Genomic DNA, 26,912 nt, shown 5'->3' on the forward strand with positions numbered 1-26,912 from the left:
CCTATGACATTAGGCCATCGAACGTCATCGAACGAACCACTATAATGTCGATGGAAGATAATTGCAGTTTGGTGTTGGAGAGAATATCATGAGAGATATCTGAAAATTAACGTTTTTGTAATTTTTATTGATTTCTTGTAGTTCGTTCTTCGCAATTGACTATTCTCATCGTTAATTAAAGAGTTTTTGTATCTTTATATATTTGTCTAAAACTTTTTGGTAATTCAGCCTCTTTGGCATTTTGCGGCATTTTTGGGGACCAATCTTCACAAAGCTGACCTATTCAACCTTTATACAATGTTAATAAACGAATTTGTAAAGAAGGTTCCGCGACAACCTTAAAATAATACTCAATTGGATTCCAAGGGTAAAATAATAAAAATCTTATGAATTTTTTGTTGTTATTCGTTTATTGTATAATATTCCTTATTGCTTTTGTACTTTGGGTTTGTATCTCCTAAAGTAAGACTGTCAACTTTGTAAAAACAAGACAGCACACTACACTGAGCATAGCCAGCATCTCACTTCAACAAAAACAGTTCTGGTCTGCGAACTCATGAATATCAGTTTAGGTCTTAAAGTAGGTCTTATGTCATTATTTCCATTGTTGAAGCAGGACAGCGCACTACACTTCGCATAACGGCGTCTCACTTCCCAAAAACAGTCTTACTTTAGAAGGAGTATTTTATAGGTATCAATTTGGTTTCTGAAGAGTGCTTACAGGCGGCTGTATTAACGGAGTCTGGACAGTGAGAACTCCGTCCCTAGATAGGGAAGATACCACGGTATCAGGGTCCGTGCCAGGAGGCAAAGTGAACTCTCGGTTGTATTCGCGATAGATTGTGGCTCCCTCTGACTTTTCTCTGTGCGTCGCTGATACTACTAGCAAGTCGTTTAAGATCTTCACTTTTACCTGAGAAAAGTAAAAAGGTTTTTACTGGTTCGGTGTTATTATTTCTAAACTAAAATGCTTTATTGTTAGGGCTAGGACCTCCCCACTCTTCTTCTATTTGTGTTTATCATAATTCTAGAGACATTGGTCGGTATGAAGCCAAGCCAATCCTACTGTCTTTTGTGTTCAGGTACAGGTACAATAACTGATTGCTTTGGTATTTAAGCAACTTAGTTTTAATGACAATTTATAGGTAAAACCAACCGAAATATTTATAAATTGATCATTGATTAACGAATTGAAAGTTATCTTTAATTTGCAAACGATATAATTCTTTAGAAGATTACTTTGATTTATTATCTTACTAAGCCGGACACCCGTTAAACCGTCGTGACTTACTTTTGTACTAATCAGGGCAAAATTTTATCTCAGTGGTAAAATACGTTACGTAGTCGGAAAAACCAAGCCCAAAAACGATCTTATGCAATAGGACAACAATATAATTGAGACTAATATCGATTACTAATTAACAGTTAATTTGGTAGAGGAAAATTTTCGGCTGCAACTCCATCATGGTAAAGTATACTTTAAGTTCGGATGTTAGAGTCTAAATTAGTTACAAACCTCCGTGGGATCAAATTGGCTGACATCGAACTGTAGTTTCAAGGTCTTGTCTGAACCCTCGCCTTGGACTAGAGGGGAGTTGGTGAGGGTGTCCCAAGTGTTCGCTATCTCGTGTCTGGAGGGCATGGCAGCCGACTGACCGTAGAACCGCCTTAGATCAGTACTGGAAATAGATGGCAAGGTTAATAAATGTGCTAAAAGTCTCACTTGTAAAGTGTAAGAGCCTTATTTCGTTGATGACGCTGTTACTCATATTAGTTGATCGTTCGTACGTTTTTCCGATGAAGGTAAAAATATTTAATAGATATTGAAGTAGATTTAGTAGTAGTAAAAATGCTTATTTTCCATGGATTTTCCTTTTCTCGCAGTCGATTAAAATCGTACTTTTTTAATATATGTAAGCGATTTATTAATTTGTCAGAAGAATTGGGCTGATCAAAAATATTTTTTGCACTCGTTAAGGTTTTCCTAACTGAGATAAATGAGTAGCAATTTTGGACCCTGTCGGGCCCTGCAGAAGTGAGAGAGAGAGAAGAAAGGAGCATTATTTACGCTAGGTAACAATTGAGGTTTAGGTATTCAATTCATTTTGCACTATAAACCTGAGAAAACACTAACTCTTAAAGTAATATCATTGCAGGTCATTCAAGCGAGACAGCGCATTACAGAGCGTTAAGCGGCATCTCTCTTTCACGCCTGCAAAAATATATCTTCAAGATTTGTCAATAGATCGTAGGCAGTAATGTTCATAGCATAAAGTTTACCTGAACTTGGTCATCTGTTGGTCAATCCTCTTCATTTCTTCGGCGAATCGTTCCTTCATGTAAGAGTAAGAGTTGTCGAATATGGAGAGGTCTGTGATCTGAACCGGTATATTGTTCTGTTTCTTCTGTGTGGGGTGCTCGTTAGCCTTGTGAGGCTTGTTCGTAGGTTTAGTGGACATTTTCAAGGTTATTGCCTATTAATTTAAGATGAACTGGAATTTGAAATGATGAAGTGGAAATCTACGCCATTTTCTTGATTTTTCTTTGAGACATCTGTCCAAGTTTCATTCAATCAGTCAACGCATAGGTACTTTTTTATTCTCTGATTCTACAAAAAGTTTAAATTCGTTAAACCTCTTTCCAAAAAAATGATTTATTTTTTATTACCATAATCTCTATAAGATAAAAACGAGAAAATAAAATAGCAATAATAAAAAGTCAATTAACCTTTCACGACCTCTTAATGTCAGTGTTGCCAGATAACATAAAGCTTCCCCTGAGATGTGGTATTTCGACGCCCCTTGAAGCCCTCCAACGTACCTACAGATTGACAACCCTATTGCCATGGTTACAGCGGTCGAAACACCCTGCGCCCTATTAATCTCGTGCGAGGGCGTGGAGTAGGGTAACCAGACCTTTATGAGATTAAACTTACGTAATAGAGAGTAATGATGATATGATTTCTTGATTCTACGGTGATAAGCTGATCGGAATAATAATTTAATTACTATTGTACAACGTGCATTTTATGGTTTTTCGGTATCAACGTACATGAGTTAACCTAATTATCTGAGATAAGAGGTGCACTACGGGTCATTACACTACGTGAATTATTTTTTTTGTATCATTTTAATTTGATTCTAAAAAATATATTTATTTGTCTACCGGTAGAAAGGGGTAATTTTGTAGATAAAATTAATAGAACTTAGTTCTATTTGTGTCAACAAGTGCAAGCTATATTAGGTACAACATGGCTTAAAAAAAACAAAATGCAAGTAAAGTACAAAAAACAACACAATGCTTATTCATCCAAATGCCAACCCTAAGTGGCGAGGGCGCGAACTGCCGCCGCGCGCCAAATTGGCGGGAAAGCTCCCCGTTTGACAGATCATTTTTTATTCCGTTCGGAAATTTGTACCATTGTTCCACTGATTACCAGGTGGTCAGGAAGTGAATTATACTCGCTTTTATTATTTATCGATACAATACCTTGTTGGTTCATTATTATTTGTGTTGATAGTAAATAGTTCTGAAATGGAACAAGATTGATTACTGCCATAACCTATACCGCCATTCGAGAATCACGATAACCCATTTTTGGTTGGCGCAATAAGTTTGTGACGAAAAAGGGAAATTATTTTAACATTGAATTGTACAACAAAAACACACTTCAAATATAATAAAAAAAACTATTGCGCTAAATTTGACGAAATCTTTAGGGGATCGAATGACACGTACATACAACAAAAATCGATTCATCCAGTACGAAGATCTGAAGTAATTAATATTAAAAAAAGAACAGACGAATTGATACCCACCTCCTTTTTGAAGTCGATTTAAAAAAGGTCTTATACCTCAAATGTCATACTAAAAATAACTCAAATTAATAGAATATAATAATATAAAAAAAGCTGAATCTATAATATAATTCATTATAATAATGAAATTTTGAGGCCCTCTCAACGAGATTTTAATCAACAAAATACAAGATATGAAAGGGGAGGCTAGGGAGTTTAATTCCCGTAAAACGTCACGTCATATCTCGGGGGAGAGAGGGCAAACATCGTTATACCGTTGTTACTAGGTGTGCGTTTGTTATGTCAATATGCGTGGGTGACGCGAGGTGGACAAGGGGATACCGTATTATGATTCAAATATCATATGGACATACGTCCGATATTATACTTATAATAAGGTCGACAAAAATATAGTCTAATTTCGTTCCTGTTTTCTTTGTAAAGGCCGTCTTTCGAAATGTTATTCGATTTTCTTTTTTCATTTTAGGTCAATTTATTTTTAATTGTTTGTCCATGTGTAGTTATTCATCTTTCTTTCCTCGGTTCTCGCATATTGTAAACCGGATCTAATTAAATTCATATTAATAAAATTAAGGTGAGCGAAAAACAGAAAGTACCTACAGATCAATTCTTAGTTAAAGTTAAAAACACTTGATCCATCTTGAATTTATTTTCTTTTAAGATCGAGAATTGTTATAAGATCTTTTCGATCTTTAGCAATCCAACAGCCAACTATTTCAGAATAATTTTGTTAAACATTGCACCAAATTAAAGATATCAGATTTAATGTATACCATGATCCTCTTTATCCAATAAACAAAACCAATCAATTCCGTCCAGTTATTTGCCAGTGCCTCATGAAGTTCTACATTACGATCTCTCATTACCCGTCATTACGTCATTAGCGTCTTAACTAATCAATAATATAAAGATTAGCACCATTCATAATGAGCTATCAATTCACACGTCATCAAATTCTCTTTAATCGTCATCGATTTATACAACTGTTATCGACCTACGCATTAGCAATTGATATTCAATTGCGTCATCAGGTACGTCACGTAACATCATTTAGTGACGTCAGAAAACGTCATTTAGAGCGAGTAATGTCGTAGGCGTGGCGATGACGTTGCTGTCATAATGACTTAATGTCAGATTTGTTTTTAATCTGTGGTTTTATTTACAGGGTGATTGTTTAATCATGGGTACACCAATGGCTTTATAATATCTTAATTTCTTGTTTGGTTGTGAAAAATTAACCATATTTTTTATTTTTGTCTAAATATTTCCGATATAATATATTTGAAATGGAAGACATTTAATTAACAAATATGACAATGATCATTGTCTATTTTTAACTCCTGTTTTAAAGCTACCCTGATCAAATATATCGAATCAACACGCGAAGATGACGTCATCTGGTTTTTTCTCAATTTCCTGTGCACTGGGAAGTTTATCCCACCAGTGGGCGTGGGGCTCCGATACGATCTCACGCCGCTCGCGTGTACAGTTACAGTTTGCGCGGATATATTACCACTACTATTGTTGCGTTTTACATTTCGAGTTTGACTCAATTTTCAAAGGTGAGTTGAACACACATTACTTAACTTTTCAAGTAAATATACGTTCTTGTACAATACCAGTCACATAAATAGCATATTTTTTGAAGCAAAAAGTTTCAATTTCTGTTTTCAGTCGAATTAATTCTAAGAATTCCTTCACAACATAGCGAGATCAAACGGTCATGACAATTTATTCTGAAGTCGCGCACGAAACTCAAAATAATGACTATTCTCACTCTGGTGAGTGAAAAAATTTAAGTTTTGTTTAAAAGTGAGAACCATTAGTACCGACCCAGAGGGTCTGCGCGTGTTTTTGTTGATGTAGACCAATTTACTGATTGTACCGGCGACTGGCGAGTGAGTGAGTGAGTGAATGAGCAAATTGAGGGGATGGCTCCGAGAGTATCGTGATACCAAACACTAATAACAACTAATGAAATGTTGCATTACTCGCATCAAGGGTGAATGTGTACCTTCAGGTTTTAATATGTATATTTGAGGTACGAATACGGGTTATTTATCTTTTAAGATTCCGATTCTAAAGGGTTAAAAAAATGGTTTTTATTACTGAAACACCACTGTCTGTCCGACCGTCATCAGGCTGTATCTCAGGAACCGCGACATATCTGTTGCCGCAGCAACAATTGCTAATGTCATTAAAATAATTATTTGTTATCCAACAAACGATTTGTTTTTTCTTAAGTCAAGTATGTACTTGAAACGCTTTATTGGCGTAGATACTAAGAACTTGCTTGGTCAGTGTTACTAGAAATGTATTTTAAGAAGAACTCTGTGCAGTTTACTACCTATAGCCTACAAAGCATCATCGAAAACACTCGATATGCTTTAATTTTGAAAAAATGTACTTATTACATAAGGTGCTCCCTCTGTCATAACTAAGCAATAACCTAAACCTTCTTCAAAAAGTTCTTCCAAAAAGCAGTCTGAAAACAAAATGATTAACATTATACCACACATGTATAAACTAGGTCTGTAGAGTGAGACAGCACGAGGATGGCGCGTGCCCGAGGACTCACGAAGCGCGCGCACGACCGCGCCCGCGTGCCCCACCCGCGAAGACACTGGCGCCATCTACATGTGCCCTGAATAATTATACACTAAGAACAATTATAGGACTATAGGAAACTAAATAGATAGATAGAATATTCTTTATTGTACCACATAAGTACTATATAATAGGATTTTATATAAATAAATAAGTACATGGTGCCACAATGGGCGGTCTTATCGCTAAAAGCGATTTTATTACAGACAACCTTTGGATGGACTAGGTTCAGAAGGAGCAACATTCGCGTACGTAGTGCGCGGTGCAAAGTATGCAAAAAAACTTAATAACAGTAAATAAAAGTAATAACAAAGTTTAAAACTAGACTTCAATCTGGTCGATCCAACTTTTATCCATTATAAGCAAGTTTAGAAATGCTTAATGGCATTAATCTCTGTGGAGCCTATAAGACTCAATGTGAGAAAGAGTTTCTCGCGGCTCTGGAACACAAAGAGTAAAGGAAGAAACAAACGCACGCTAGGTTTTAGTCAGTAAAATTCTGTCACTCTTTCCGCTCAATACAAAGCGAGAGGAGTCATGATTTTCCATCCAAAAAAAGGCTAAACAACTTATTTTACTATTAATTCACCGCAATGGAAATCTAAAAATAAAATAATTTGTTTTACATTTATTCTAATTTATTATAATACTCTTTATTCTTGACGAAGTATTTTATCTGCAGCAATTAGCAATTATGTATATGAAAATGCAAAGATGCTGTAGATGAAAATCAGGTAATCAGTTATTTAAATGTGTCTTATCAATACATATAGTATCCAATAACTTCTACATCCACATTTCTTGATTGTCCTACTTTAATAGACAGTAATAAAGGCTATTTATGTTCTTAGACACACGGAAGCTCATGGTGTGTGCATCACGATATTGTGGAATACAATAAGATCGTGTCTGCGCCTGCGCCGCCGGTGGTGCTATGTGATGCGCATAGTTATGCTAGGATGTCTAAATGATACAGGATCTGAGGTAATTATATTATTGATTCTTGAGAAAACTTCGCAAAGTAAAACTATGATGTACGTGTAAAATTAATTTAGTCTTGTCTTGTCTTTCCTTTGAATACTCTCTTTAAATCTAAAACCCATTGAAATTCAGAAGAATTCAGAATTAACTCCATACTTCAGATGCATTTTCGCAATTTTTCTTTAATGTGTATGTGCGAAGATGGAAAATAGATTATTTGCCTTCCTTACTTATTGCAGTATATAACCTCTTTAAGCAGAAATAAATAATACCCCTAACAATCACCCACAAATGACATACAGTACAACTACAGTAAAAATCCGAACTCAGACAAAGTCACGCTCTCCCAAGCTGTCAATTTAATTAGACTTTTTTTCGAACCATTACCGACAGCTTTTGACCTTTTCCATCCATTTAGCAGTTAATCAAGCACCCTATGGATCAGTGTTCGATGTGATTACGATCATCTGCGCCTGCGCACGCGAGCCACCTTCATTGGGGGATAAATTGGATGTTTTATCTGCATTCGTTATGGATAAATAATGATTAAGGTTTTTCTGATGATTCATATTAGTTTGAAAATAAATGGAATGGGTGAGTTGATCTGTTGTAATCACTTTTGTGGTTGTGGTTTTACTTAATATTGATTTTAATATGATTAGTCTGTAATATTGAATTTCCATCTGTTGTATTAGATACATTAACTGTAATTTTTATTGTTAAATTAAATAATAATGTTAAACTTTACCAAAATGTATATAATTAGCTATACATGAGGCTCTGTATCAGAAATCTCTTCACATTTACGAAATAAATGACGTAAAATAAGAGTATGTCTATAATGACCTCTGAAACGGAGCAATTAATTATAATTTAATTAACGCCTATCATTAAAATGTGGCCTTGCATCATTTAAATCATACGTTTAGTAATTGTTTTGTTTACCTAAGTCGCAGGCAGAAATTAAGCCTCATTCTACAAAAGAAAAAACATCATCTAAAAAAATTTAATAACTGAATATCAGGTTAATTTTTACTGGAAATTGATTGAGAAAAGGCTTAATATTACCTAGGTGATAACTCAAATCTCCACTTTACCTGATGTTCCGTAACTTTAATTCTCTTTTCCAAAAGAACTTTATCTCTGACAGCAACACTGAAGCAACCTTTTATCCTAAAATCTTCCGAAATATCAACACCACGCTATCACTTTCTCAAAACACATACATAATCAGACAATTATCAAAACCAACGATTTACCCAAGTGCCTACAACACTATGTCCTTGTCTTCTCTCCATTTTACGAACACTTGCCTAAAATTTGCTTCTAATTCTTATTTACTAAAATATTTTTATAAATTACTCAAGATTCCCTTATTTCGCTAACTTATTGTTTATGATACGATTGCAAACAAGTCACGCGCAGTTAAATTTAACCGCACACGCATTTGTGTAACACGATTTGTTAACTCATAACTGGTCATCATGTCAAGATAATCAGCCTGTGAAAAACATCAGCCTGTGGTATTATTAAAATGAAGTGATCAAGAACATTGGATTCAGGGACTCCAATTTCTGGCTTTACGAAATATAAATGAAATATCTAAGATAGATCAAGTTAAAAGCACTTTGCAAATCTCAACGGGGTTATGCTCTTAGCCAAGAAACTTGGACGATAGGTATACACACAATACTTAAACAGATCGGCCTGTTCGTGATAGAAAGCGCTTGAGTGTGTGGAGATGACAGGTCCAAGTCACTTGACTAATCGAAACGTCATTACTATTTCTTACATTGGAGCAGTTTCTATACGCTATTTTTAAAATGACACATGTATAGAAGGGCCATAGTGAGCAACAAAAAGCCGCACAACGCCTCTTACACTTGAATGATACTTTGAGCTTACCCCAACATCTAAAAGAAAGAACATTGAAATTACAAAAGGGAGAGACGAAAAACCACGAGACGTAGAACACCTTCTTGCTTCCACAATCATCCTACAAAAGGCGTCCCTAATAATCATCTCTACTTAAGAGATATTCGTCTGTGTGGAAAAGTGATTCATCTTGCCGTCCCATTGTCCTCGTACGGGGAGAATACCTAAGTACCTCGTACCGAACATAGCCACATCTAGCCATAAAACCTTTAATATATGACCATTGTCCATACCAGTGGCCCAAGCGTGTCATATTTTGAATATTTTTGCAACTTGATAGTGTAGTTGTGGGGTAGAGCCGTGTCTTAGATGAGATGATGGCGCTATATTTTATAGCTTATGACTTTTTAGGATATCTTAGAAAATAGAAGAAATTTTAGTTTTCAATCGACTTAAAAAAAATTGACGATTAGTGGAGAACTAATCGTCAAAACTCATTTATCATCGGTATTTTACCTCATGACTTCGGATCGCATGAACCTATTGTTGAAATATGAAAATATTGAACCTTATTTTAGTACTTATTTACTTTTTATAGTTTTTGACAATCTGACTGTCTGTGTCTTATGTTTTAAATTCTCTCAAAATATAAACTACGTTTTTATTTTCTAAATACTTTCTTTTATTAAATATAACAGGTTATGGGCCCAGACCACCTATACATTGCGTAAAAGTGAAGTAAAAAGTATAAAAACAGTGTAGTTCCGTATATTACATCAAAACTCGGCACACGTTTTCAATATTCTTCATTAGCAAAAATGGCGTCGAATAATACGATGGCACTGATTGAAAAGCTAACAGGAAGAGAAAACTATCCTACGTGGCGGTTTGCGATGCAAACCTACCTTGAACATGAGGAATTGTGGTGCTGTGTCACCGCAACAGACAGCTTTGATCCCAAACTCGATACAAAAGCGAAGTCAAAAATTATCCTATTAGTACATCCCACCAACTATGTACACATTCAAGAAGCCAAAACAGCAAAAGAAGTCTGGGATAATTTAGCCAAAGCTTTCGATGACAAAGGATTAACACGCCGAGTTGGTCTGTTGAGAGATCTGATTAATACATCGCTTGAAAATTGTCTGAACATTGAAGATTATGTTAACAAGATTATGACCACTGCTCATAAGCTAAGGAACATAGGTTTCGAAGTTAATGATGAATGGCTTGGGACCTTATTACTGGCTGGTCTACCAGAAATGTATCAACCAATGATTATGGCACTTGAAAGCTCCGGTGTGACTATAACGGCTGATTCAGTGAAGACAAAGCTTCTGCAAGATGTGAGAAACTCTGAGTCTAGTGCTTTATATGTGAAAAGCAAGGGAAATCAGCGTGTCAAACAAGCTCAAGTTAAAATTGGTAAAGGTCCAAGGTGCTATGTGTGCAATAAGTACGGGCACGTAAGTAAATATTGCCGAAATAAGAAAAAGGAAAAGAAGCCCAACGGGAACACAGATTCCAGTTATGTTGCCGTGTTGTCTGCTACAATGAACAACGACAATAATTGGTACATTGATTCTGGCGCATCAATGCACATGACAATGAACCGTGACTTGCTTTATGATGAAACTACCCCTCCGATTTCCACAATAAGGGTAGCTAATGACAATAAGCTAGGTGTGAAGGCCTGTGGAAAGATAGATATCAAAGTTGTCAATATGCAAGGCAAGGTAGAGACTATCAAGGTACAGAATGTTCTGTATGTTCCTGAGTTGGCAACCAACCTTCTTTCCGTCAGTCAGATTATAAAAAATGGTTGTCAAGTGGAATTTGACAAAGAAGGTTGTAAAATCCTGAAAGAAAATAAACAAATTGCAGCTGCTGATGTGATAAACAATATGTACAGGCTGGTTACACATAGTGTTCCAGCATACATATCTGCTTCAACAGTCGATCCTTTTTTATGGCATCAGAGAATGGCACATTTAAATTTTGAAGACTTGAATAAACTATCGGAAAGTGCAGGACTCAAATTAGAAAATACAGATAAAGTGATTTGCATCTCATGCATTGAAGGGAAACAGACAAGATTTCCTTTCCCTTCGGAGGGTTCCAGAGCTCAAGCAAAGCTAGAACTTATTCACTCCGATGTCTGTGGTCCAATGGAGATACCGTCTCTTGGAGGAGCTCGCTACTTTCTTACTTTTATTGATGATTTTACCAGGAAAGTATTATGTATACTTGATAAAAAGTAAATCTGAGGTATTCGGAAAATTTAAAGAATTTAAAGTATTAGTTGAAAATCAACTGGATTTGACAATAAAAACTCTCCGCACAGATAATGGGACTGAGTACTTAAGCAATGAATTTCAAGCTTTTCTCAAGAAATTTGGCATTGTACATCAAACCTCTAACGTTTTTACGCCACAACAAAATGGCTTAGCAGAGAGGATGAACCGCACATTGTTAGAAAGAGCTAGATGTATGCTCTTAAATGCAAAATTACAAAAGCATTATTGGGCTGAAGCTGTGTCAACTGCAGCTTATATCACAAATAGATGTCCAACAAGAGCCTTAGCCTTTTTAACACCGGAGGAGATGTGGAGTGGTAAAAAGCCGGATATCACACATATGAAAATATTTGGTTGTGAAGCAATGGTGCATGTTCCAAAAGAAAAAGCTAAGAAGTGGGATTCTAAGTCTAATAAAATGATATTTATTGGATACAGTGAACAAACCAAAGGATATAGACTTTTAGATCCCAAAACAAGAAAAGTTTTCATAAGCAGAGACGTGATTTTTCTAGAAAGCTCAGTTAAAAGAGATTATGCTTTGGTACCATTATCAGAGTCCGCTCCAAACAAATGTGAAGATACTTCTGTAACTGAAAGAACTGCTGACAGTGACACAACCTTACAGAATTTATCTGAAGATACTAAAGATGAATCCAGTGATGATTTTTACTCAGATGAAGGGTCTTTGTATGAACCAGAAATAAATATAGATCCCTCGGAATTAAGGTCTAATGTAACTACAAGATCTAAAGCAAGATTGGCCAAAATGCAGGGAAATACATATATATGTACAGAAGAACTTGTAGGACAGGAAAATGTTCCAAAAACATATGATGAAGCCTTATCAAATGAAAATGTTAATGCGGCCAAATGGAAACAATCAATTCACGAAGAGCTACAGGCACATGCAAAGAATAAAACTTGGGAATTGATTGAAAAGCCTGAAGGAGTACGAGTAATTGGCTGTAAATGGGTCTTTAAAATAAAAGATGAACCATCTGGTCCGCTTTATAAGTCTAGATTGTGTGCTAAAGGCTGTAGCCAGAAACAAGGCATTGATTATAAAGAGATATACTCTCCTACAGTGAGGTATGATACAATTCGAGTATTACTTTCAGAAGCAGCACAACATAATTTAAATATACTTCAGTTCGATGTTAAAACTGCATGAAATTTCACTGAAGAAATTTGGTTTCAACAACAGTCATGCAGATAGGTGTTTGTATGTTGGAAATGTAAATAATAACAAAGTTTATTTATTGTTGTATGTTGATGATGGGCTTCTACTTTCTAAATTAACAGATTCTCTAAATATGGTGATGCAAGAATTAAAACTAAACTTTGAAATGAAACAATGTGATCCAAAGAACTTTGTAGGATTACAAATTAAGAGATCTGAAGGCTTGATATTTATTCATCAGTCAAAATATATTGAAAGGATATTGCTTAAATATAATATGCAAGATGCTAATGGTAATAATATCCCAGTAGACTCACACACCACACTGGAGAAGAGCACTGAACCTGTGGACAAGAATATTCCATATCGAGAGGCAGTCGGCTCACTTATGCATCTGGCTGTGGTAAGCAGACCGGACATCATGTATGGAGTCAGTCTGGTAAGCAAATATCTTAATTGTTTTGATCACACTCATTGGAACGTAGTCAAGAAAATAATGAAATATTTAAAAGAAACCATCGACTATGGCTTGTGTTACACATCATCCCAGCAGAATAAAGTTGAAGGTTATAGTGATGCAGATTTTGCTAAAGACATTGACAGTCGAAAATCATTAACTGGGTATGTGTTTATAAAAAATGGAGCTGCTATAACATGGGCTACGCAACGCCAACAAAGTGTTGCTTTATCTACCACAGAGGCAGAATTCATGGCTGCTTGTTCTGCGACAAAAGAAGCTTTATGGTTAAAAAGAATGTTATTAGATATTGGTGAATTTAATCAAGATTCTATATACTTAAACATTGATAATCAAAGTGCAATTTGTTTGATTAAAAATGTGGATTATCACAAACGATGCAAGCACATTGATGTAAAGTATAATTTCATTAAGGAAAAGTACAATGAAAAACATATAGATTAAAATTATGTTTGTACCAAAGAGCAAAGTGCTGACATATTCACAAAAGCTCTGCCTAGAGACAAGTTCCAGTACCTTAGGAGTAAAATTGGCATGAAGAAACTAAAATAATTATTATTTTTGTACTGAGTTTTCAAACTTAGTTATGTTTCATGCTTATGTTTTATGAGTTCAGATTTCTGTGTATACTGTGTATTTAAGTCCAAAGGGTTCAAATTTGGTGAGAGTGTTGAAATATGAAAATATTGAACCTTATTTTAGTACTTATTTACTTTTTATAGTTTTTGACAATCTGACTGTCTGTGTCTTATGTTTTAAATTCTCTCAAAATATAAACTACGTTTTTATTTTCTAAATACTTTCTTTTATTAAATATAACACCTATTTTGTTGTGAATTTTCAATTTACGTGAAATAATCAAGGTTATGTCATTCGGTAGTTTTTATTTGTAGTCGGCTGTATGTTTAGAAAATAATTTACAGGTGCTGCGACAATCATTGATTAAAAATGCTGTGGCAGTGATAAGATGATGATGCCTAAGTGGAATCACCCTTTCAGTCCAGTTTATACACAGTTTTTATTTCGCCTTTTTCCGGGACTACATGTGTATCATAGATGTGCAAAGGTTTTTCCAAATTCTTCTACAATCGTATTAACGTCACGTCACTCTGTGAAACGCGTTATCTTCATAAAAAATCTGAAATCAAAACACTATCTTAACATTTGTATCTTCATTTATCGAAAGAAGTACCTACATTAAAGTAAAGCCCAGTCTGAGCTATTTACTGCGCATGCTCCAGCTAGGACAAATGTCAATTAGCATCGCAGTCACAATACACTTGACATTCAAATCACACACACGTTTCTATTAGAACCAATATGGATCAGATGCTATACAACGACCGTTGACTCCTATTCTAATTACTAAACAATCATAAATTGACCTGATAGATATACAAAGAAACAAAACTAATATAAAAAGTCCTTAAGCAGTTGTCATAGGGTTAACAATCGCTTGGCAAAGTTGTCTTATCGGCAAAGGAGGTTGGTTCGATAAGTTTTGAAACAAAGGCGGTGTTTGCCTTTTTGGTGGCGATGTCTAGAGATAAGATGTGACAAATATGTTTGTCTCAGATCTTTAGAGCTATATCTCTATAAGATAACAAATAGGTATCAATAGGTAGGTACTTGATTTATTTAACTTTGCTTCGCCAATTTATAAGAAGTTCGAATATAAGGAAATGACATCCTCATTCTACGTCACACAGTGGAATTTAATCTTTGTCGCGGTGAGTTTCACAAACACTCAAACACTTGGACAAAGACACCCAGACTCAGGACAAGCATAAAACATGTATGAATTCAACCTATTGTAACATCTTTATATACCATGTTTTATGCAAATAAATATATTATTATTATTAAAAAAAAAAAAAAAGCTTTCATGGATCACACAACTGCTTGCTCCTCAACCACTGCGCTATCCGTGCAGTTTATTCTATTATCTAAGGGTATAGGGGGTCTACTACCACGACTTAAAGTAATATTATTGCGCGTGTGAAAGAAACATGCGGCAAAGCACAAAGCCATGTCGCTATCACGTTATACCGTCTAGAGCTAACCGAGCCAGAATAAGACGTGGCGAAAAACCTCAGGTCACTTTCCTGAGTGCCTACCGGCACATCTGACGAGTGGTCGAGTGGCGTACGCACCGGTTTCAAGATGTCGCTAGCTCTGAGGTCCCGGGTTCGATCCCTGGTCGACTCTATGTAAAGAATTCATATTTTCTACATTGTCTCGGGTCTGGGTGTTTGTGGTACCTTCGTTGTATGTGTATTCATAACATAAGTGCTTTAGCAGCTTACTTTGGGTTCAGAACAATGTATGAGAATATGGAAATAATTTGAAACGAAATAGCGCATACACGGTGAAGGGAGACGTTTCTCAGGAACTTCAATTTAGCTGAAATGGTTGATACTCTGGTACCTACTTAGTATTCCACAGTCACCACCAGCTCAGCTTCTGTCAACACTTTAAGTATCACGGAGATGCGTTCAAAACATTTACATGTAAAACATCATGATTTGTGGTTTATTATGACCTTGTTTTACGTGTGGATGGCGAATTAAATTACTTTTGAAGACGATATAGTACCACTGAGCTTCTTGAGCTTTTCCTGTTACAATTAAAGCAATACTAAATTGAATTGTTGCGATACACAACATCTACTTACAAGTTCTTGTTATGACTGCAATAATTATGAATTCTCCGTTTGAGTAATTATACGATAGAACAATAATTAGAGTCACCTTACAGAAAAGTCCCACATCAAATGTTCAGTATTTGAACATATTACATTTTTTCGTTATTTATCTTAAAGAATTCACAATATACCCGGTCATTCCAAAGCTAACAGCACCAGTGTAATTTTCTACAGCCACAAACTACCCTTGTGAACTTCAAGCATTCGACAATTAGTGTTTTTGTCTAAGATACAGGTTGATTCTCCGAGAGCATTTATCTAAAGGTGAGAACGAACGTTTTAGTCATTATCGCGCAGGCGCAGACGGGAATGTCGCCATAAACGTGCGCACGCGCCTCTCGAGCTGTTGACGCAGACGATAGAAGTTATAGACAGGACAATACATGGTGTTTGATTGCTGGTAAGTAATGATTGGTATTTTTAGTAGACAGGTAAGTATTTTACTATTTTCTGTTCTTCATAGGCCTACACGAAGCGATTAAATAGTTAATATACTAGTATCCCTATACTTTATATTAAAAGTAAATCGTAAAAATTGTTTTCTTCCGTCGGTTGACCTATTTTTTCAGCTCCTTTGGTTACAGCGCTCCTTTTTAAATGGCCTGCCCAACACAAACACATTACTTAAATTCGAGATGTTTAGCATTACCCAGCATACGATTAAACTGTTTGCTTTTTTAAGCAATCTCAATCCATTTATAATAGTAAAGTTTGTCAAGTCTATCCATCTCTTGTCTTCGGGATGTTGGATTCATCTGTTGAGTATGTGACCCATAGACGCTTATCTCTCTAAAACGACTCCAGTTTGGAACAGAGGCCACAACTTAAGATAACGTCCTCTTAAATTTGAGTACAATAACAATTAGGAAGAAAGCTTTGGGAGTGCACCCACTTTGCCACCGCTGGTGATATAAAAAGTAGAAGCTTGTTTTACAAATATTTTATGGTTTAGAGAATGTATCAGGAGGAAAGATGGTCCCTCTGTCATATAGTGCGGTAGGCAGATGACAATGTGGCCAGTTATGTCCTTTGATGAGTGATTGGTCAAAAATAAAATAAAAACATTACAGTAAATTCCAACAAAACATTTACTTGTACCTTCGGTCTCTGTAATGTTTCTGTGTAAATAAATTGCCAATTAAATAAATATAATCTAACGGATAAGAAGCGGGAAATCTTGCGTTGCCTTGAATACATGGTGGTTGAATAAATGGTGTTAAGAAAAAAACGTAAAATATTTTTATTATCAGTTGGTTTTTCAGACAATTGCTCTATTATAAGAAGTTTTTCTTTATAATTTTAACACGTTTTATACGAACTAGAATAGATTTCAATCATTGCAGAAGTCGATAGCTTCTATATTTCAAACTCACCTAGATCTAGATAGTAAGTAAAAACGATAAAAATATATAACTATGACAAATACTTTTCAGGGAACTAGGTTAACGGTTAAAGATTATAACCGGATGACATGAAACAAATCTCTATCATTATAAATTAATCTATAATCCTTTACAATTCTAGTGTAAATCTTAAAACAGTAAGATTTTATAGACTACTTAATCTACCACCAGTTCCTAAAGAATGTCTGTGGAGATGTGGAAGCGAGATGCCGCTCTACAGACGTAGTGCTTTCTCGCTCCCACACTTGCAAATGTCTCTAAAGAGTTGTAGGTAGGTCTCTTGACAAGGAAGCTACGAATACTGTTATTACACACGATTGCATTGAACTAGTTTATTTTCTATTGAAGTATTCGTTTTATTTAGAGTATTGTGTTCCTTTAGTATCTTAAATGAGTTCTTGACTAACTATAATAGTTTTGATGTTACGTCAATTCTTGTAACGTCATTGGTATTTTAGTTCTAGTCACATTTATTTAACTGAATTAACAGAATATAACAAAGCATAGGTCCTACTATTTTAGTACAATGGATTTTAATCCAAAACTTTTTGGTTAATTCTTGAGTTCTTTCATTTAAGTGAAGCAAGTGCTACTAAATATAACTGTATATTGCATATCGGACGATGCGGTTTAATAGTTTACACTTATAACCACATTACACTGGGTTAGGCAAACAAGAAAATGGTACTTTTCTAAATCCTCCCTTTACAATGTCTTTACAGTCAAAAAGTACGAAATTCAAAAAGCTTACTAATTACAGTTCGTACTCAAAAGGTAAAAACAGAAGCCTTTTTCTGAGGCTCTTCTAACGGCCCGCCAGTCACCAAGCTTGATATCATGAAATAGCTAGACTTGTAATTTTCACAGATAATGTATTTTTGTTGTGAAAATAAATATCAGAGTCATTAGTCCATCTCACACTTGACAAGTTACTTGCTAACTCTTCTGCAGGCACTTGAAAAAGGTTTAATATGATTTCACCTTTTCATATTCCTTCCGTTGACATATCCAGTTTATTATCCATTAACCTACATCTCTTCTTTAAGAAGCAAAGAGTAATCAAACCAGTCATTTGTCCTAACGAATCAAGTGCCGTTCACAAGATTATTCAATAAGGTAGTTGACCCGCCCTGAGTGATTGTAATAACTCCACTCAATTGTTATGGGACAATGCACGGGGTAACGACATGGCTTTCTACGGGACCGACAATATGGCCACTGCCAAAATATGACGACCTCTCTTTGAACCGCAGTTTTGATACGAATATTTGTATTGTAGAGTCAATTTGTCAGACCTTTGGTACTGAAGACCTTATCAATAATAAACGATATTGCAGAAAAGGTTCGTAATCCTAGAGGAAGATGGCGAGATGAGCGAACTATTCCTTAAGATGAATCGTAGTTGGATGTTAGTGTAGAAGGACGTATGGGAGAACTCTACAATGCCGTGGAACAATCAGATGAGTATGAAAACTGAATATAGTATTAGCTGATAAGAGTTTTGGAGAGTTTTCCAAGTAAGTACCTACTTAGGTGAAACATACTTCAAAGCCCATCAAAGGCTTCGTTTCCACAAAAGATGATAGCTAAGAATAATATCAATAACCAGCAGAACCGTTTAATTTACCCAACGTAATGACAGTCTTCTATTTAAAATAGTTCTATTAGTTCTGCTGAAGACATCTATGGGAGCAAAAAGCCTACATACACGAAAAAAGGACATTCATGTAGCAAAAAGAGAAACAAGTTTATTAGTCACACATTAGCCTATGAGTAGGACCTCAAAAAGATACTATTTTCGTAACTATGACGTACTTATTACGAGTAAACCTTTGAGTAAAGCTGATTACATACAAGTGCTACTTTCGGGGCTTCCACGACCATTCTATTCATCTCGCTCGGTTCTCAGACTCGTGCCTAACAATTGTCCTAACAATAGAATGATACAGCCCGTTTGTCCGTACGTTTGTATGTGACATACTGAGCTTACGTAAAAGCGCAGCTTACTGTACGGTAAGGGTGTTTTCCAATGATCAATTTTTGTGTCGATTTGAATTCGGCAATTTTTTCTCTTCCGGAACACTGGTCATTGTAATCATAGAATTCATTTGGTTTTTTTTTACAATCAGCTCAATATAGTGTTCAGGTCTTTATGGAATTTAATTTGAATTCCTTGCAATTTGCGCAATGGCACAAGTTAATTTTTTTAAGTGACTCTTTGTGAGAGATGGACCAGAATTTCATTATTAACTTACAAGGTACACAAAACGGTAGGAAAAACTGGTTTTAAAAATAAGTATACAACCACGTGTTTAGGGCTCTCTAGAGATTTAGAAAGTCCTGAAGAAGAAGAGTCCTGTCCGGAGAAACTATACTTTGTCGTTGACATTTGCTTCCTTCACACTTTCAGTAAGAAAATTTTCAAATTTCACTTAATACATTTGCAGAGATGCACCTCGTAAGCGACGCCAGGTGATTGTCCAGCAAAACATTTATAGAGTGACAAATTATTTTTTAAGCTGATGACACATTGATACGCAAATCAGTTTACCGTTAAATTCGTATAGTTTTCCATAGCAGTCGACGTGTGGCTTGCAGTCCATTTGTTTGCTAATTCATTGAAATACATATGTATGGCACATTGTGTGACGATCATATTTAATACGCGAATAACAAACTACTAATAAACATTTATGAGCTCCTTAATAGGAGCGAACTTGTTGTTGAAAGTAATATTAAATATGGCAAGAATTTGTAGATGAACTATTGTTTGGTAAAAATAACAAATGACGATCTTGTGACGGCATGGCTTGGGGACATTGTGACTGTGAAGACAAGGTTTGAATGCAAAGGGTGCTTTCAAAACATGGAAGAAACTTGTAGCTGAGAGCTTTCTGAGGCGTTCGATTATAATTTTCAATAATATTCGAGTCAATTACAAATTGTTTTTAATCGCAGTTTTACTTCTTTGCTGCTGATTTTCTTTTATTTTCTTGGCTTTTTCTTTTTTAGAAGTAAGACTCTAGGTTAAGCTGTCCTTTAGAAATGTGCAGTTAACGGGCAATCGTTCTTTAAAATTGTAAGTTTTATTATCTATATTCGCCTTTTATCCCAAATTAAACTAATGCTACTACTAACCAAAGTTAATGAAGCAAAAAAAATTATACTGAAAATGTATTTACCAAATTAGATCGTTAGGTCGAAACAGTTTTCTCTTTTAGTTTTCTGTGTCGACACCATTGGAAAACGCCTCATAAGTACAGTAGTGATATCTGCGTGACATGTAATCCTTCAGAATAGCTGTAGATAATAGAATTAGTGGTGAACGAGACTTATCCCACGCGTAACTGTGCTCGGTGTCATTGTGGTGTCTTATTATTAGCCGACTACAGAACAAGTTTTATTCGTTAGAGTATGGTTTTTTTATTAAATGTTCTCTATAGAATGTAATGACCATTTTTGAGAGATAGAGCGAGATTAATAGGAGGGCTTTGATTTGCAGTGGGTTACTAATGACTAATAATTACTTACAAAAGTACGGTATGTATACTGTTTGTAGCGCACTCGTTATTTTATTCATAATTCTGAATTTAGGCGAACGAATAGTTAATTGTAAAGTGTGGAGAGAAAAAGGAAAAGCCAAGGTGATGTCGGTTTTCATTAAATTAAAAGGAATGAAAATTATGATTTATGGAAAGACACTCTTTAGCATCTGAAACTCATAACGTAGTATTTCCTCGTATATTTGCATGGTATTAACTAGATTTGAGAGTTTTATTATTCAGCATCAAATCATACAATATTTTAATAATTTATTAGCCATTACAGGTCACTAATTACTCAAACCAGTAACCGAGTCAATAAAAAACCTATGAAATTAAAGCAGATAACTTAATATTTAATAATGTTAGTACATCATTGTATAAAGCAGTCTCATTACGACAATGTAGGCGTCATTCATTTGTTTATTCTTTATATTTTCTCGAATAACTTCCTAGCAAGAAAGTCCTTCATAAACGTCACTCATTTTCTATTAAAAACATGATATTTTCGGTTAAAACGACGTGCGTCAACAAAACGCGTCGAAAACATCACTCATTAATAACATTTTTAGGTGTTATAATAACATCCTTATGCTTATATTTAATAAAAAAAATGTGCTAGAACGTCAGTGACGTTTTTAAATTGTCTTTCATCTCTACATTCTGCTTCAGAATGAAAAGGACATCAAATTCATGACATATAAGGACAACGCTATGCGCCGTTCGTGAACACGGCCGTACCTAATCCAATACGTCTAGTATTTCCGAAAAATTATAGGGTGTCCACGATTCAGGGAAGTGGGAGGCGGTTGTATCCAGTTCGAGCCGGTTGTATCCAGTTTTCGTGTCGGACATAAAAAGAGCAGGCGCCCTGACTCCCCACGAGCCGCGGGGGACTGCGCTAAATCGATATGCAAGTAAAATGTACCTCGTGTGACCATGGCTTTGAGATTTTCAGGGATAAGATAGGATAATTTTCTTTTGTACATTTTGTAGGTTTTTGGAACGTTTTTGTAGAGTATGAATATTATTTATATACTAGTAGCTGCATTGGGCGAATTGAAAGTTCGCTATTTAATGCCATTACATGTTCTCATTAGACGTCGGCAAAAAGGCTGCCAGGCTAAAATGGGATTGGGCGGGTCATGTTAGCCGCATGGAAAGCAATCGTTGGGCCAAAGTCACCACACTATGGGAGCCAACGGATGGACGGCGTCGTCGTGGGCGACCTAGGAAGCGGTGGCGAGACGACCTTAACGCTTGCCGCGCAGGCTGGTTCCGTGCGGCCCAGAATAGAGAGTCGTGGAAAGATTTGGGGGAGGCCTTTGCCCAGCAGTGGGACAAAGTGGGCTAGAGAAAAAAAAAAAAAAAAACATGTTCTCGTTTCTCAGACATTTTTTTCATGAGCAGAGTTTACCATCTATGAGATTTAAAAACTGTCAAAAACCATTTTTCCTCTTTGAGTCTTTCACAAAAAAAACACAAGTATCAAACTACAACAGGAAGAGTAACAAAAAGCAAAGCACATAATATCCAATTTTCTATTATTTTGTACATCTTAAAACTTTCTAAAGTAAGGGTCAATATACAAATAAACATAAAACATATTGACAGGTCTCACTGTCCGAGCCCACCTTCGCACCTCGTGGTCACCCCACACACCCTTCGTCAGGTGAGTCACAGACAGCCACAGTCGCTATCTGCGTGCGCATGTGTGTCTGTGTGTGTGCGAGACTCGACGGCGTCTGACACTGTACACCGCTCGTAGTGTATTGGCGAATGATATGACTATTATTTTTTTGTACAGAGAGAGCAATTTAATTTGGTTTTTGTTAATTGTTTTCATAGTATTGTTATCAAATCGACCAATCTAGAAAGATCTTTATGAATTGAGTCTTCTTTTGTTAGAAAGTACAGCCCATTGCATCTGCTTGAATTATATTTTCTACACTTTGCTAAATTATATGACATGTTTCATAATCCTGTTTAAGCAGGGAAGTCCAAACGTGGCATGAGGTAAATCATTTCACCTAGAATTTTCAAGCCAGTCTATTAAAGATTTCAGAGCTCGTCCAAGATTAATAAATGGCATTTCTTTTGGAGACTGCGTCGTGTCTGGCAGGAGCTGGACGCGAGCAGCCGAAGATAGATCTCGATGGCGTTCAATTGAGGAGGCCTATTTCAACAGTGGACGAATGTGGGCTGATGATGATGAAATGGCATTTTCTTGCTATATCAGTAGGAATAGAAGGTTGGAGGAATATGGTTCTGTTGCTGTAACCATCATCCAAACTTGCGATATGACGAGCAAGAGCTAGTTATATACAAGTCAAAAAAAATATCATTACATTTTACCAAGACACGACACCCCTACTATCCTTCGACAGCTAGGTGTTGTTTTTAATATTTCACTGCGCGGACTAGAGACACGCGCGTCTCGGGGGAGAACACACAGTCATACACACATCATACAACCTCATACATGTATGGCACACGTGTATGAACAAGATAAACTTCATGTACACACACCTTTATTTAGCGGAGATATGTATTGGGGTGAATTTTAGGGTTTAACGTCTATGTATTGTCCGTTGACATTTTACCATATTTTTTTTTGTATGTAGCTGGTTCGGATTAATGCGTTTTACTTGTTTGAGGCCCACTAAAAGTAGCAAAGTAATCTTTTGATTTGATTCGATTGGGATGCCCAATGTTCTTTTAGAACTAACGCTAATTATAATACTATGTTTTAAGATCCATAAACGTTGTCAAGAGTCAATTAAAGTAAATATTAGAATGCAATTTACATATTAGCGTAATACGTGGCGCTCAACAGTAAACTGCGCTGCATTAATATTTTAGAAATGGAGATAATTTTCAGATGGTTTACCGTTGTAATTTCAAATTGCAGTTGTAGTACGTTTGATACTTATTTATTTTGTAAACGATTATTTTTAGATGAGATTTCAATCATTTAACAGGAAAATATCTCACACTTAAACATGTAAGTGTAATGAGTGTTTTTTTTATTATTATTCTAATAAATTTTAATAAGCCCATTCTAAAGTCAAAACAATAGACATACCATTCGTCACTCACCGTGTTCCAAATTCAAATTTTGAAAATATGACTCACTAACTGACTCAGTCCAAGCCAGACAGCATTGCGTTGCAGACGCTCTCAAAATTCGAAAGAGAAAACGTTTATTAAAAAATCATTTAACAAACATTTCCCTAACTGGTCTATTACGAAGGTTTCCACGTATTTGTAGTAAAAAACAAACAGACAGGCATATCAATGGCTACGTAACTTGATCTCGACGCATTCCCATGCAAACCGAATTGAATCATCGTGCATCGTCTTAATACGTAACTTTTGCATAATTGACGCCTGCGCAGTCTTGTGAAATAGATGCATATGTTAACTTAAAATGCATTTACTTGGAGCAAAACATTGATCTGGTTTGAAGAAGATATAGCAACAAAAATTACTCTCATTCTCCCAACTCGATCTAAGACAAAACGATTTTTTATTCTTCAAAATTAATTTTACAAGCAAAGGTTCACAATTTTTTAGTATCGTTATAATATACCTAAGTACATGTTGCATGTCACCTAATAGAAAACTTTTTCAATCCCTGCGCAGTATAAGCGATTGTGTGATCTACGAATGCTTCTCCCGAGTCTCGGCCAAAATTCTGCTATTTACAACGGCCGATATATGAATGAAATTTGGCTTAAAATGACAATTATCGTATTCCCTTAAGCATTTTTCTACACAATAATTGGAAATTCAGTGCAGGGCGGTACACTCAAGGTCAATACAGTTAATTTCCAATTATCGTACTGGCAAAATACTTAAGAGAATAGGAATAATTTCTAATTTAAGAAAAATAATTCAAATTGCCATTGATTCATCGGCCATTTTAAAATAGCAGAATCGGGGCCCTGGTATCTTTGTGCATGTGACTTGAATGTTTGTAAAATCCCATTATTTAAAGAGAGAGGTGTTATTTAAAAAAATCGCTAAAACTAAAAAATGATTCTTAGCCAATAAAGTGGCTTCTGCTTGTCAAATAAATTAACGTCACAGCTTCAAGTTACTTCTTGCTATTATCTTTGATTAAAAATATAAACCCACATATTCAAAGTATGTATTCATTGTACAGAAGCAATTTTGCAAAATGAACTTTAACCTTTCAGGAATAAGAATGAAATTCGAATGACAGAAAACAATTGCAATAACTCTACATTACTCTCGCAATGTTTTTATATCTATAAACTTTATTAAAATAATTCTAAAAATGTTTATTAGTATAATATTTAAATGAGGCATATATACGAAATAGACCGTAGTGATGACGTCATATTTAAGTAAATATACTTTTTGGGTGCACGGCAGCTTGTGAGCCAAGTCTGATACAGTTATGAGTCTGTGAAAATGGAGGAACTTGATAGATTGACGGGAATAATTGTTATGTTCTAACAAATAAATATATTTAATCTACTCATAACTTTATTGAAAATATAATCTACAAAATCATGTGAATATAGAATTGTAAGTATTTTCGATTCTTTTGTTAACCAAATAAAACTTTAAAATACTTGTTACAAGTAGGTAGATAATGAAATAGAAACAAAAAAATACAACACCTATAAGTATTGTTTTTCCCAAATATATATTATTCATTAAACAAGAACTCCGAAAACATCACAACTAACACATTTCCTACTTCATAAACAATTTGACGTTAACTATCGAAAAAAGGGCAATTAATAATGTAGGTGCGGCAACACTGGAGCGAGTAACACGCCTACACGATGAAATACATCTACTCTCCCTGTCTCATGGGAAATATATAGAAAACGTTGTTTTTAAAAACGTTTACATTTATCATTTGAACTTTAACGAATTTAATAAGAGTGGTGGTTGTGTCATATCAGGTAATTAGTTCTTGGTAAGTTAAAAAATATGTAGATTTTTACGCCTTAATCCGGGTTAGGAAGGCAAGAGTTAGGAGACAGGAGAATGGCACCAAAAAAGATAATTCTATGCCCAGCAGTGGGCATCAAACTGAAAATATGACCGAGTCGATCGAATTTGCAGTCGTTATTTATCCCTAATCTTATATAAGCTAACGTGTTTTCAACAGTTATTAGTTAGTGTAGTCATTACTACAAAAATAACAGTTTTGTATCTCTGAAATCGTATAATATATATCGCAAATATGTTGTAAAAGAAGACTGACCCAAAACTAAATCTCAAACGAAAGCTCGTCCTTTAAATTATTGTCTTTCCTCTGTTTTGTCTTAGTTTTCGCTCATAGAAGTCGTAGACTCCAAAAACAATGCCTTTAACAAATAGGACGAAAAGAAACGTAAAACATAAAAAAAGATTGATTTGTCAAAGATAAAAAAAAATACTTCTCCCTATGCCATGGTAATATTTATAAACCTTCAGTTTTATTGACGGGAAGCTACGACCAAGCCCTAAGCTATGTACTTATTCGGAGAGCCCTTTATGTTACTTTTGGTATTGCTCTAAGCAAAAATAACGGTATGGAACTTTATTTTATTAACATGAGACTTTATAAATTGAAGACCGCTGAGCATACGGTCATAACTTATGTTTATAACAAACCAGCCTTAGGCACCTCTCACCCTTGAGATGCTATGGACTATGGTTAGTAATTGAGGGTTGCTTAGACCTTATTAGTTTTGCAAACTTGTATAGTAGGTACGTTTGTAATCTATAAGTATAAAAAAATCGTGGTATTGGTAATTAAAAACATTAAATACGAGTTTCAAAAAATAGTCTAGACATTGCCATATCATAGGTATTGAACTCAGCAACGACTTATCCCATTCATTTGCTAATGATATATTGGGCTAAGCAGCTCTCTTAACATTGAGTGCTTGTTTTATTTCAATCTGTTCTTGAATAAAAATAAAGTACTCTTCATTTAGATACATTGTTAAAGATATATCCAAAAACTATTGCCTGATGTCCCATTTTCATCGCAAT

At 35.3% G+C, this 26,912-nt stretch overlaps 1 protein-coding gene across 1 annotated transcript; it reads right to left on the bottom strand.

The window, feature by feature from the left end:
* Nucleotides 1-397: 397 nt before the first annotated feature.
* Nucleotides 398-2,604, bottom strand: LOC113493849 (alpha-crystallin B chain-like). The gene is made up of 3 exons (XM_026871880.1): nucleotides 2,281-2,604; nucleotides 1,517-1,679; nucleotides 398-913 (listed from the first exon to the last, which is right to left on the bottom strand). The coding sequence occupies exons 1-3, from the start codon at nucleotides 2,457-2,459 to the stop codon at nucleotides 695-697; spliced, it is 561 nt and encodes a 186-aa protein (XP_026727681.1). The 5' UTR covers nucleotides 2,460-2,604; the 3' UTR covers nucleotides 398-694.
* Between the last annotated feature and the right edge of the window lie 24,308 nt (nucleotides 2,605-26,912).

Source organism: Trichoplusia ni, chromosome 5 (genome assembly GCF_003590095.1).
Source record: "Trichoplusia ni isolate ovarian cell line Hi5 chromosome 5, tn1, whole genome shotgun sequence".
Classification (NCBI taxonomy): domain Eukaryota; kingdom Metazoa; phylum Arthropoda; class Insecta; order Lepidoptera; family Noctuidae; genus Trichoplusia; species Trichoplusia ni.